Genomic DNA, 14,929 nt, shown 5'->3' with positions numbered 1-14,929 from the left:
CCTCAGGTGATCCACCCACCTCCACCTCCCAAAGTGCTGGGATTACAGGCGTGCGCCACCGTGACCAGCCAGTGGAGGGTTTTATATGGCGCATTGCACACAAATGAATATCCTCTTTTTGTTTTCCTTCGTAAAGTCCCTTCTTGGCTCCTCTACCCCTAGGTTTGCGCCTTTATTTTTGCTTAATCCATTGCAAGGTTTCTCAACTGTGGCACTACTGACATTCAGGCCAGATAATTCTTTGTTTTAGGGAGCTCTCCTATGAATTGTGGGATGCTTAGTGGCATCCTCTGACTCTACCCAGGAAATAGCAATACCACCACCATCACCCTCAGTTATGACGACTGATACGTTTGACTGTGTCCTCACCCAAATGTCGTCTTGAGTTGTAGATCCCATAATTCCCATGTGTCAGGGAAGGGACCTGGTGAGAGGTAATTGAATCATGGGGGTGGGTGGTTCCTGTGCTGTTCTTGTGATGACGAATAAGTCTCATGAGATCTGCTGGTTTTATAAAGCGGAGTTCCCCTATACAAGCTCTCTTGCCTGCTCACCACGTAAGACTTGCCTTTGCGCCTCCTTCACCCTCCACTATGATTGTGAGGCCTCCTCAGCCATGTGGAACTGTGAATCCATTAAACCTCGTTTTCTTTATAAAGTACCCAGTCTTGGGTATTTCTTCATAGCAGTATGTAAATGGACTAATACAGTAAATTGGTACCAGTAGAGTGAGGTGCTGCTGTAAAGCTACCCAAAATGTGGAAGTGACTTTGAAACTGGATAACAGGCAGAGGTTGGAACAGTTTGGAGGGCTCAGAAGAAGACAGGAAGATGTGGGAAAGTTTGGAACTTCCTAGAGTCTTGTCGAATGGCTTTGACCAAATGCTGATAGTGATATGGACAATAAAGTCCAGGCTGATGTGGTCACAGATGGAGACGAGGAACTTGTTGGGAACTGGAGCCAAGGTGACTCTTGCTATGTTTTAGCAAAGGGACTGGTGGCATTTTGTACCTACCCTGGAGATTTGTGGATCTCTGAACTTGAGAGACATAATTTAGGGCATCTGGCAAAAGAAATTTCTAAGCAGCAGTACATTCAAGAGGTGACTTGGGTACTGTTAAAAGCATTTAGTTTTATTCATTCACAAAGATATGGTTTGGAATTGGAACTTACGTTTAAAAAGGAAACAGAGCATAAAAGTTCAGAAAAATTGCAGACTGATGATGTGATAGAAAAGCAAAAGCCATTTTCTGAGGAGAAATTCAAGCCAGCTGCAGAAATTTGTAGAAGTAGTGAGGAGCCAAATGTTAATTCCCAAGACAATGGGGAAAATGTCTCCAGAGCATGCCAGAGGTCTCCAGGGCAGCTTCTCCCATCAGAGGTCTGGAGCCTAGGAGGACAAAATGGTTTCATAGGCTGGGTCTAGAGTTCCCCTGCTGTGTAAAACCTAGGGATTTGGTGCCCTGTGTCCCAGTTGTACCACCTGTGGCCGAAAGGGACCAAAATAGAGCTTGGGCTGTAGCTTCAGAGGTTGCAAGCCTCAAGCCTTGCTTGAGGTTGCAACACCAAGCTTCCACATTGTGTTGAGCCTGTGGGTACACAGAAGTCAAGAATTCAGGTTTGGGAACCTTTGCGTAGGTTTCAGAGGATGTATGGAAACACCTGGATGCCTGGATGCAGGGGCAGGGCCCTCATGGAGAACCTCTGCTAGGGCAGTGCATAAGGGAAATGTAGGGGGGGAGCCCCCACACAGAGTCCCTACTAGAGCACTGTTTAGTGGAGCTGTGAGAAGAGGAACAACATCCTCCATACCCCAGAATGGTAGATCCACCAACAGCTTACACCATGCACCTGGAAAAGCCACAGAGACTCAATGCAAGCCCATGAAAGCAGCCAGAAAAGAGGGTATACACTGCAAAGTCACAGGGACAGAGCTGCTTAAGACCATGGGAACCCGCCTCTTGCATCAGCGTGACCTGGATGTGAGACCTGGAGTCAAAGGAGATCATTTTGGAGCTTTAAGATTTGACTACCCAGCTGGATTTCACACTTGTATGGGGCCTGTAGCTCCTTTGTTTTAAGCAGTTTCTCTTATTTGGTATGGGTATATTTACCCAAGGCCTGTACCTCCATTATATCTGGGAAGTAACTAAATTGCTTTTGATTTTACAGGCTCATAGGTGGAAGGGACTTGCCTTGTCTCAGATGAGACTTTGAACTGTGGACTTTTGAGTTAATGCTAAAAAGAGTTAAGATTTTGGGGAACAGTTGGGAAGCCCTGATTGGTTTTGAAATGTGAGGGCATGAGATTTTGTAGGGGCCAGGAACAGTATGATATAGTTCGGCTGTGTCCCCACCCAAATCTCATCTCAAATTGTAGCTCCCATAATTTCCACATGTCATGGAAGGGACCTGGTGGGAGGTAATGGAATCATGGGGGTGGGTCTTTCCCGCACTGTTCTCCTGATAGTAAGTCTCATGAGATCTGATGGTTTTATAAATGGGAGTTCCCCTATACAAGCTCTCTTGCCTGCTCACCACGAAGATGTACCTTTTGTCCTCCTTCGCCTTCCACCATAATTATGAGGCCTCTCCAGCCCTGTGGAACTGTGAGTCCATTAAACCTCTTTTTCTTTATAAATTACCCAATCTTGGTATTTCTTCATAGCAGTATGAAAATGGACTAACACAACAACCCACCAAATCTGTCTCCAAACATTGATAAAATTGGTCCTGGTAGAGAACCACTGATGTAGACTACACCAAAGACAGGAAGTTTGTAGGGATATTTTTTCTCTGCAAAACCTGTAAGATATAACTTAGAAACCCTCTATTTTTTTTTTCTTTGACATGCCTTTTTGGTTACTAAGCAATTGGTTTTGGTTGTTTTTCTTATGCTGTGTCAGGTATTTCCCATCTCAGCACTATTGTTTTGTGCCAGATAATTCTTTGTTGTGTGGGGCTGTCCTGAAGATTGTAGGGTTTTTAGCCTCTACCCACTAGATGCCAGTAGCACCTCACCCCCCACCCATAGTTGTAACAACCAATACTGTCTACAGATATTGTCAAATGTCCCCTGGGGAGCAAAATCACCCTTGGTTAACTAACAGTCATTGCACTATTTCTACCTATCTTTCTCTATACACTAGTTCTTCTGTTCAGCATTATGTTGTAGAAGAAATCCATACATCTCTCATTTTCTTATAGACATTGAGTGATAATTTTTCTTGTAACTGTTACTCAAACATGATTATGGAAATATACTATCTCAAGTAGTCAAACTGTTGCATTCTTTTCTAACAAATATAACATTGCCTCTAAGAATAATTCTGGAAAATAACATATACTCTAACTTGCTAAACATTTATCATTTCTCCTCTGAGTGAACAGCACTAAGCCATTTGAGCTTCTATTACGGTTCTGCTATAGATTGCCTTTGCATTAAATTTGCACACACTTCTCTATTTCACTAAATCTGAACTTGTAGAGAACCTCAAGACAAGCATATTGCCTTTAAACATAATAACTGTACTGAAATTAAGAAATATAAATATTGGAATCAGGCACTTCTGGGTCAAAATATCCCTGAAGTCCTTTAAATATCACTTAATTTCTCTTTAACCAGGTTTAGGGCCCTTAGGCAAGTTAGCTCCTCTGACTTTGCTTCATCCTCTGCAAAATAGGGGTAAGATTTCCTTCTGAGTGGGTTCTTATAAATATTAGAGATTAGGAGATAAAGCACCAGGTATGTATCACTCAAAAATGTTAACCATTGTTACTGATTTTATCCAGAGATATTAAGGTCTACATTTAAAAAAGCCTTTAAAGTCCATACTTTAAGCCTTACATACCTATACATAGAGCATTTACTTCTTTCTTTCCCTTATTTTCTGACTTATTTGTAGTCACAGGTAAGGCATGCTGGGAAAAAAGATTGTTGCCTTAATTTTTCTCTTGATTTTGCCAGAAATGTTAACTAATTCTAATGTTTTCATGAACACTGAATTTTAAAGTTTGCTTAGCATCTTTGTGGGGATTTCTTTTTGCAGGTGTGAGAAGTACCTTGCTTCTAAATAAGGCATAAGAGGTAGAATTATAGATAAAATTAGGAAGAGTTTTACTAAAATTGGTTCTTCTGGCAAAAATGTCCTTTGATTGGGTTTTTTGTTTCTTTTCCTTTTCTTTTTTTGGACAGAGTTTTGCTCTTGTTGCCCAGGCTGGAGTGCAATGGCACAATTTCAGCTCACCGCAACCTCCACCTCCTGGGTTCAAGCGATTCTCCTGCCTCAGCCTCCCGAGTAGCTGGGATTACAGGCATGTGCCACCACACCTGGCTAATTTTGTATTTTCAGTGGGGATGGGGTTTCTCCATGTTGATCAGGCTGGTCTTGAACTCCTGACCTCAGGTGATCCACCCACCTTGGCCTCCCAAAGTGCTGGGATTACAGGTGTGAGCCACCACGGCCAGCCCTTATTTGATTGGTTTTAATGTTTTTCCCAGTAGATAAATTTTTCTTTCACTTTATTTTTTTCCCTGATATATGTATGTGTGTGTGTGTGCGTGTGTGTGTGTGTGTGTGTATATATATATATATATATATGGTTTTGACCTTCAAATTGAATTAAAATAAAACATGTTGAAAAGAAAAGCAAAGAATTAAATGAAAATCTACCAGTTACATTGCAAAATCAATAAAAATGCAGAATGCACTATTCTTGTCAGTGAAAAGGATTGTTTGGTTCCATTTATTATGCAAGGATGCAATTTCCCCTAGATTAGACAAAAAAGTGTTAATATAAGGCTGGGGTATACAGTTTTAGTTATAATATCACCAAATTTTAGAGGTGAAATGGACCCCTAAATTAATTAATATAACTGTCCCATTTCATGAGTGGAGAAATTGAGGCCTAGAGAAGGCAAGTGATTTCCTCAGAGTTTTAACCAAGGGTTAGTGACAAAATGCATACAACGACCTGATTCCCAATGAGTCAGACATCCTGCTCTGTTGATGACATCATTCTAATAAAAACAGAATTGTGGAATCTTCTAAAAAATTTAGCACTTATTTCCTAATGAACTAAAACAAGTAGAGAATAGTAGTGGAAATAACTTTAAGAACTGTTGTGGCACCAACTGCTGGGGTGGGGGGAAGAGAATATTTTGACTGGATAAGCTTGAAGCTATGCTTCAATTTAGTACAACTATTTTAAAGCCAGAAAAGCACCACTATTGTCTTCTACCAAGTGTTTTAGAGAAGACAAGTGGACATGGCAGACTATAAAATTAACACAGGAACAGAAACTCAAGTATCACATGTTCTCACTTGTAAGTGGCAAGTAAATGATGAGAACATATGAACACAAAGAAGGAAACAGCAGACACTGGGGTCTACCTGATGGGGGAAGGTGGAAGGAGGGAGAGGAGCAGAAAAGATAATTATTGGGCACTGGGCATAATACCTGGGTGATGAAATAATATGTATAGTAAATCCCCATGACACGTGTTTATGTAACAAACCTTCACATATACCCCCAAACCTAAAATAAAAGTCTTTTTGAAAGAAATTAAACTTTAACACATAACATTTACTTTTTCTTCACATAGTCTCTCTCTCATTTTTGAGACTTTTTAAAATTAAGGAACATACACAATATTGAAAGTTTAGCAGTATTATCTAAGAATTAGTTATATCTTCAAATGGCCAGTGTGTTTCCAATACTTCTTTATGTATATTCAATACTGCATATCTTTAACATGCCTGGAATCTTCCAGTAGCCTGGTACAACTTTTCAACTTAAACGATAATGAAGCTTCTTGCGCCTTTGTCCAGGTTTTCTTGATCGTGTTTCTGTGTCCCTCTTTTGTTGATTTAACTTGTATTGCTCAGCTATTACTACAAGATCTTCTGGAACACTCTGATTTGCTCTTTCCAGAATTTTAATCAATTCACCGGCCATTTTCGCATCTCTCTGAGTGATGAGGGTAACTGATGTGCCAGTCTTTCCTGCCCGTCCAATGCGCCCTACTCTGTGTACATATTCTTCAATATTGCATGGGAAATCGTAATTATATACATGGGTGACATCATTAACATCCAGACCTCGGGATACTAAATCAGTTGTAATCAGTATCTTTATGTTTCCCCTTTCAAAGTCCACTAATGCTTGTTCTTTATCACTCTGTTCACTGTTGCCATGTAATGATTCTACAGATATGCCTTGGATATTGAAGTCACTTGATAAGTCATCAGCAATACATTTTTGGCTGACAAATATGATGACTCTGTCATTGGGTGACATGTTCTCTATGAATTCTTGGGTGAGAGCTCGTTTTTCTTTTTCTGTGGTAACAATTATATTTTGCTTCACTGTATGTACAGCAGCTAGATTCAGATTACCAACATAAACAATCATAGGATCTTTCAAATAAGAACGTGCCAGTTGACGAACGGTATCTGGCCAAGTTGCACTTGTCATAACAGTCTGCCGGTCTGGGTGCACATCTAATAAAATCTTCATTATCTGGGGTTCAAATTCCATATCCAGCATTTTATCTGCCTCATCCATAACTAAGTAGGTTATGCTTCTTAGGTTGACAGAGTTATTCATTTGTAGGTCATTCAGCCTCCCAGGAGTTGCAATAATTATATCTACATCTTTACTAATGTCTTCTATTTGTCCAATTCTGTTTCTACCACCACATATGCAAATGCTTTTGAGATCTTTATATGAATACTTTGAACATTCAGCTTCCACCTGAAGAGCCAACTCTCTAGTGGGTGTAAGGACTAGCATCCCAGGCCCATTCCTTTGCTCTCTAGATAATGGTTGAGAATCAACATGAATAAACCCAGGCATTAAATAGGACAATGTTTTCCCTGTTCCGGTTTGTGCAACTTCTATAAGATCTATTCCTTGTAGAATAATTGGCCATGCCTGTGACTGAATTGGCGTTGGCTTTACAAATCCTACCCTTGTTAGGCTTTTCAGAAGATCAGGGTATTGCTGAAAAGCGTCTTTAAACCTACAAGTTGGTTTTGGGATGAGACGCTTTTCACCACTTTTCAAGTCATCACACATTATGTTGAAATTTTCCTTTCTCCAGTTAATTACCTGCATTTCAGACATGCAGCTTGTTGCTTTGGATTCTATGTAAAAATTTTTCTTAACTGGTGGTAGATCTGCCCATTTTCTGTTTTCGCACTCCACGACTGCTGCCCCAATTCGATCCCAATTTGACAAGGGCCGAGCTTCTCCAGCAATGTCATTTCTGCGTAGATTTATTCTAGTAGGGGGTTGGGATGCAGCATTATCCACACTGGATTCTGAGTTGTAGCTTTCTTTTTTTGTAAGTGTTTCTATAATAGCTTTGGCTTTTACTTTCATTTCCCTGTTGCCAAAAATTCTGACTAATGCTTCAGATTCCCCCTTTATAATCTGTATTTTAGTGTTTGTCAAATGTTGTAGAGCTTTTATTTTTGATCCACCGTGACCAATGACCACACTAACCATATTGTTGTTTATTTTAAAGCAGAGTGGTGGTTCACGGGAGCCTGCTGTTCTCGGTCCCTGATGGCCGACCGGGCCACTCCAGCCACGGCCTCTGCTGCCCCTGGCATCCCAGCTGGCCCCAAGGTCTCTTGGATTAGCCTCCGCTCTCTTCCACTCTGGGGCCCGGTGGGACATTGTGTGATAGTGGCAGTATCGGCACCGGCTTCTTGCCTACATACGGTTGGAAGTTCAGGTCTGCGGCCTCTTTCCCGTCAGCTTCTGCACCAAAAGATGGCGGTGGCAATTATTTCCGGGTGCTAGTCACGTAGCTACGCAGCAGCTGCGTAAGAAACCAGTGTTTGTCGTATAGGGGCAAGGCTTTGATGGCCTGACCAATCACAGGGCTTGGACTGGGGTGAGGTAAGCCAGCGCCTGTGACGCAAATTTAAAGAGGTACTTACTCTCACGTAAGTGCTGACCCCGCCAGCGCTTACAGGACCGTAAGAGTAACTGCTTCCTTAACTTCTGTGTCCTGGGTGCGCCTTTCACTTTTCTCGTGATAGTTCTGGCTCAGCTTGAGAGCAACCTTGAAGCACGCCTTAAACATACACACCATATACACATTGTCCTTTATATAAACCAGTTATTTCTCTAAGATAAAAAAAAGTGCATTTAAAGGAAAACTATTTGTTTATATATTTGTGTGTTTATTTATTTTGGTAAATTTCTTTTGCAGTGAATACAATACTTGGTTAGGATAAATTCATCACTTCCCCGTCCTCTAGTGTAACTTAAATTCTACTAATCAGAAATCTCTTAGGTGCATACTCTAGGACAGCGTTTTGCCTTAATTCATCAACTAAATGTCAGCACTTGTTTAGGCAGTTTCCAGGTATTATTACAGGGATGATGGTTAGAAGAGAGGTAGAGTGGTGCCTAAGGGTACTTTAGGGGCTGTTTTTAGTGGTTTGTCAGTTTTCTCAGTGCCTCTTCATTTTTTTTCCTTCCCTGTGGTTTGATAGCTTCTGAGACCTTAGCACTGGAAGGCTGTGTAGAACTCATTATTAGGTACGTGTAGAAGACATTCTAGCAGCAGTTTGGACAGAGGGATACCCAGCTTCCATTTAGACAGCCCCAGAGGCAGGGAGCTCACTTCATTTCAAGAATATCCATTCCATTATGAGGCTGTTTAATGATTACGGAAGTTTTTTTGAACCAAAATGTGCAGTTTCCTGTGTCCTTAAGTCCTTCTCCCGAGTTCTGAAGTTATACAGAAAAGGCTTGATTCTCCTGTATCCTTGTGTACTTAAGGATCTGTCAAAGGGTTTTTTTTTTTTTTTTTTTTTTGAGATGGTGTTTCACTCTTGGTGACCAGGCTGGAATGCAATAGGGCAATCTTGGTTCGCTGCAACCTCGGCCTCCTGGGTTCAAGTGGTTCTCCTGCCCCAGCCTCCCGAGTAGCTGGGATTACAGGTGCCTGCCACCACGCCTGGCTAATTTTTTGTATTTTTAGTAGAGACGGGATTTCACCATGTTGGCCATGCTGATCTCGAACTACTGACCTCAGGTGATCCACTCGCCTTGGCCTCCCAAAGTGCTAGGATTACAGGTGTGAGCCACGGTGTCCGGCCTCTGTCAAAGGTTTCTGTGCATCACGGCAACATTTCCAGTTTCTTCAACGTTTCTTGCTATGACATGGTTTCCAAGACACACATCATCCTATTGCCTCTCCTTTGGAAATGGTTCATTGAGGACCATTTTCAATGTAGCACACAGAACTAAAAAACAAACAAAAAGACAAACAATCTGCAGAAATGGCATCACTCCTACTATTAGGGCATCTTTACTGAGCATGACAATTCTACTAATTTGACCTAAGAACTCCTGAGACACAAAGCTGCTCACAGTAACATGACGGGCATTTAAGTTCTTGCTTCTTTTACTTACTCAGTTGATTTTTTAAAAAAATTTGCTTACCTAAATGAAGACTATATGTGTATCATTTTATAGTCATCTTATTAAGTTTGGTCAATTGATGTAGCCTATGAAATATAATTTTAATGATTATTCTCTAATCCATCATATTAGCCTCTAGTTTCAAGTCTTCTGCCAATTTAATGTTCATAGCATCTTTGTTCTTCAGTCAGTCACTGATTAAAATTTCGTCATGGTCTAGTATAGGACAGAAGTCTGTGACACCTTGGGAGAAAACTTCTCTGTGTCAGTACTTTTTGTAAAAGATACTATTTGAAGAAATGAAAAGGTTTCTGGTCAAATATGTTTGGGAAACTCAGCACCCTATATTCTCTCTGTTAAAATCACAATGCTTATTGGATATTCCAGGAGCTATGACAATTACAGACATTGAGAAAAATCAGTTATTTAATCCAAAGTTCCCCAAACAAATTTGCCAATGGATATCTTCATCAATTATTTAAATAAGCTTTTTATTTGGAACAATTTTAGATTTACAGAACAGTTACAGAAGTAGTGCAGAGAGGTTCTCGTATAGCCTCGGCCAGTTTCAGCTTCCTCTAATCTTATCATATCTCATTATCATGATACATTTGTCAAATATAGGAAAACACTATTGGTGTGTTACCATCAGCTAAATTCCAGACTTTATGCTACCAGTTTTCCATTAATGTATTTTTTTCTGTTTCAAGATCCACTCCAAGACATCATACTACATTTAGTTATATACAGTTTGTGAGAGTTTCTCAGTTTTTTTTTATTTTTCATAATCTTTCCAGTTTTGAGGAGTAATGATCAGGAATTTTGTAGAATGTCCTTCAAAAAGGTATACTTGATGTAACTTCTTATGATTAGACTGGGGTTATGAGCTTTGGAAGAAAATATCACAGAGATGAAGAGCCTGTCCCATCACATCATATTGGGGAGATAGGTACCTGATGTCAACGTGACCTATCATTGGTAATGTCAACCTTGGTCCCTTGGATAATTTGTGTTCATATTTGCTACACTGAAAAATTATTATTTCACCCTTTCCATACTCTGTTTTGTAGATTGAGTCACTAAGTCCAGACAACCCTCAAGGGCTCAGTCACCATTTAAATGCAATCTTTTTATTATTTTTTATAATTAGTACTGTTCTTTGGAATGTAGTTTGGAAACCACTGGTCTGGATAAATACAAATTACCTAACCATTTTTTTTTTTCATCTGGTTGTTCAACCAGGTATATTCTGATCAAGTCACATCACAACTCCTCCATACTTCTCCATGAATTGTACTAGGAATTTTAAGGCATTCTCAATGTCTTCTAGTTTATTAACTATTTTAAAAGGAAATTTGTTTAGTTACACGTGGCTTTTACCTCTCGAAGGACATATTATGTTTCTCTGTCATTGTGTATTCATCTTTACTTTGAATAATATTTAATGTTACAGAACCGTAGAATTCTACAGGTGTTGGGTACATCAGAGGTCATTTTGTTCTTCTCCCTTATTATAGAGAGTGAAATTGAGATTCCACATTCTTTCTGGAATTGACCAAAGGTACTCAGCAAATTATTGGGAGTAAAAATCTAGAACCATTTGTTGACTTGTGGCCAGTCGGGAAAACAGTACAGGACATTAGTCCTTTACTACGAAGCGACTTGCTTCTATTCTTGTTTTATGTGGGTCATATGGAAAAATAGAAGAAGCCATGAAAGTGAAGTGAAGAAAAGTCATATTGTTGTCAGAGGGGTAGTTGTAAAATTTGGGTAAAAAGCAGAGCACTTTAAGATGGAACTCATTGTAGTGAATTACTGTGATGACACAGAACTGATAGAAGACTTGCGGATATTGAAGATACTGAGAGGGATTGTGCTTTCAGGGTGATTAATTACCATTTATGATTGCCCTTATCAGTGGGAAAAAATATTTGTCAGCTACATTAAGGGCCAGCAGTGTGATGTTCTTTGCTCCAAATGTCTCTACAACAGGCTTATTCACTGTATCTGAAATATTTCCACTAAATATGTATCCCTGTGGCTTATGGCTTGGTATGTTATTAGCATGGTCCTGGAAAAACAAAACACAAAAATGTGAATTTGTCAGTTAGATGCTTTCCAGTGGAGCAGCTGGCTAAAAGATTCTTTTAGGGCAGAGAGTGGGAAAGACGGAAAGAACTGAATTTCTGGTAGAGGGGATCTGTAAAGTTTCCCCCAAGGTAAGATAAAAGGGGTAATGTAAGGAAAGACAAGAGTATGTTTAAGACGATTTCTACCATTTTGCTTAGGGCAGTCCCTATAATCTTAGAGGCAACAGTAAGAGAGTGCAATATTGCAGGCTGTGAATTGGGCTAATTTGCAATCACTCTGATTTCTACAAAACTCTCTTAAAGATGAGTTAATGTTGTTGGCCTAAAATAGTCTCATATATGGGACTCCCTTAGAAATGATATTGATCATGTTTTATTTAATAAATCTGCTGTGATGGTCTAAAGCAAACTTGACTTACGGAATTCCAGTTAGCATTGTTGATGATAATAATTATAGTTGGTTTTGCATCTGTACAGCACTTGACAATTTATAAATACTCTTTATAGAAGTAGTTTCCTTGGGATGATATATATCTGGCCATTATTCTGTTCAATACATGTGCTATATTATGGCAAACATTGCCATTATCATTGTACATATTGGTATGTTTATTTTGTGTACAGAATCATACTCATGCCACAGAGTCTAAAGAAGTAGTAGCAGTGTGGTATAGTTAGCAATCAAGAACACTGGACCTTAAATAACTGGTTTCAAATATCACTTTCACCATTTATTCACTGTGAGTCCTTGAGAAAATTATGTCTTAGTTTTGCTGTCTGTAGAATGGCATACTGTCTTGTATACACACAAGACACACACAAAGTTTTACTACTTGGTTCATAGTAGGAACTCTCCAGATATCAATTATCCCTGTTACAGAAACAGTAGGTATAGAGAGAGAATCATGGAGATTCCCTGTCCAAGGATTTTTCTGATAGTTTCCTCTGGTCCATATCAAAATGAAAAAAAAAAATACGGATAATATAATTTTTTTTATCCAAATCTAAATTTATTCAATGTAAACTTTTTTATTCTAACATTATGCCTTACTATCTTTTGTAAAATATACTTTTAAAATGAAATAAGGATTTCAAATTATTTTTAAAGGTCTCTCCTAGGGCAAGAAAGAATGTAAATCTAATGGCCAGTAGCCTAATTAGGCTTTTAAATGTTATTGATATATGAACCCCAAGTGCTCGTAAGCACTGATGTATAACATCATATGTGGTTTGAATGTTTTTGTTCCCCCGAAGTTCCTATGTTGAAATCCTAACCCCAAAGGTGATGATGTTAGGAGTTGGGGCCTTTGGGAGGTGACTCAGTCATGAGAGTACAGCTCTCGTGAATGGGATTAGCTTGCCCTTATAAAACAGGCCTGAGAGAAACCCCATGCCTTTTTTGTGATGTGAGGTTACAATGAAAAGTTGGTCGTCTATGAACCGGGAAGTGGGCCCTTACCAGACAGCAAGTCTGCTGGTAACTTGATTTTGGACTTCCCAGACTCCAGAGCTGTGAGAAATAAATTCCTGTTGTTTATAGGCCATCCAGTGGCAAACTTAGAATGAAGGAATCATATGACATTAATGAGGGAATTGGGTCCCTTGGAGAAAGTAGAATGCAGGGAAGTGGGGTTGAAAAATGGGGGCTTTGTTTTTGATATTTCAAGTACATGGGACTGAGAGACTTGAATAGAGTGTGGCAGTTTAGCAGTGGGAACTCAGAGAATGGAACAGATAGAAACATGGTGTCTGAGAAGCAACTCACATTCTTGAGTTCTACTATATGCTAAACATTTTAAGTGTATTATCTCATTAAATCATCACAGCAACTTCATAGTATGTATTTTCTGCCTTTTTCATGTGAAAACGTTGAAGCTCAGAGATGTTATATAATATATCCAAGTTCATGCAAAGTTGTGGTAAATAACTTTAGACGTGAATAAATTTAAACATGGATATGGTTAGCTTCAAGGTCTTTTCCCTTCCACCTAATCCTCGTTTCTAGGGAAAAAGTGTGCTTGATTTGGTGCCTGGTTCTCAGATAAAAAGAGTCTTTAATTAAAGATGACTCAATCCTCCAGGTTGGAGGCTTATTGAAGCAGAGAATGTTGAAGTCATTCGACAGGAAAGGCGGAGGGGAGGCAGGTGAGTTTGGTTTCAGTCATGTCCAGTTTGTGGTGTTATGGGGGACATACAAGTAAAAATGCTAACTGAACCTGGAGATTTGGGACTGTAGTTCAGATGAGAAGATGAAGAGAGATTTGAGAATAGTCAGCATAGAAGTTATAGTTGAAACTGGAATTGAATGCAAAATAGACAGTAATGAAAGACAGGTTGAAGAACATTTTAAGGAACTATAGAATTCATATGATTAGATAACAAGAAGAGAAAAACAGGAAGGTAGGGGAAGAGAGAGGCTATATATTAAGAAATAAGGCAGGAGAACTTGTCGAGGAGTTTTGGTAAACAATATAAAATTCTTCAGAAGGGCAGGATGGAGGTAGACTACTGGATTTTGGAGAGGGAAAATCATCAATGACCTTCAAGAATGCCCTTTTTGGCCCAGCGCAGTGGCTCATGCCTATAATCCCAGCACTTTGGGAGACCAAGGCGAACAGATTGCTTGGGGCCAGGAGTTTGAGATCAGCCTAGCCAACATGGCAAAACCCCGTTGCTACTAAAAATACAAAAATTAGTTGGGCATGGTGGTATACATCTGTCATCCCAGCTCCTCGGGAGACTGAAGCAGGAGAATAACTTGAGCCCGGGAGATGGAGGTTTCAATGAGCTGAGATTGTGCCACTGCACTCCCACCTGGGCAACAGAGTGAGTTACTCCATCTTAAAAGAAAATGCCCTTTTTGTGGAATGATGGAGAAACGCATGTTTTAAGGGAAACAATTTCAATGAGAGACGACTAGACCACTGGGAAACTTTGTAGTGATAGAGTGAGAACTTTATATATTTTGTACCTGAAGCTCAAAGGCACCGTCTTAATTTTAAACAATGCTTCTAGAAAACAAGACTTTTGGGGACAGGTTATTGTAATTGTTCTGGTAAGGATCCAGTGGATTTCAGAAAAATTACTTATGAATATTGGAAGAAAATGAACTTTAATTGTCTTTGGAAATATGTGGGAAGATATACAATGAGGGAGGGAATCACAAGGATACAAGAACCATTCATTAGCAGTTTCAGAAAAGGAAAGTCTGTTTAAAAGGAGGGAGGAGAGTGCTGAGAGTTCTTTCAAGGAGATTACAGTGCTATCTTTAGCTACACATTAAATTTTTCTCTATCAAATTTAGTTTATTCTCCACAGAGTAGGGGTATGCATTATTTAGGTATGTGAAGAAGTGAGGCTACTGAAGTAATTAATTCTTTTTTCAGCACAG

At 39.5% G+C, this 14,929-nt stretch overlaps 1 protein-coding gene and 1 long non-coding RNA gene across 2 annotated transcripts in view; one reads left to right on the top strand and one right to left on the bottom strand.

Moving 5' to 3' along the window:
• LOC105506832 overlaps positions 1–14,929 on the top strand; it is a 922,775-nt gene that overhangs the window by 288,490 nt on the left and 619,356 nt on the right. The gene's annotated exons all lie outside the window — the stretch shown is intronic.
• Positions 5,656–7,778, bottom strand: DDX53 (DEAD (Asp-Glu-Ala-Asp) box polypeptide 53). Its single transcript, XM_011935101.1, has one exon. It carries the CDS (start codon positions 7,685–7,687, stop codon positions 5,792–5,794), a length of 1,896 nt encoding a protein of 631 aa, XP_011790491.1. The 5' UTR covers positions 7,688–7,778; the 3' UTR covers positions 5,656–5,791.

Source organism: Colobus angolensis, unplaced genomic scaffold, assembly GCF_000951035.1.
Source record: "Colobus angolensis palliatus isolate OR3802 unplaced genomic scaffold, Cang.pa_1.0 Scaffold140, whole genome shotgun sequence".
Lineage (NCBI taxonomy): Eukaryota > Metazoa > Chordata > Mammalia > Primates > Cercopithecidae > Colobus > Colobus angolensis.
Note: the sequence above shows the minus strand (reverse complement) of the source record. Positions and strands in the feature narration are given on the sequence as shown.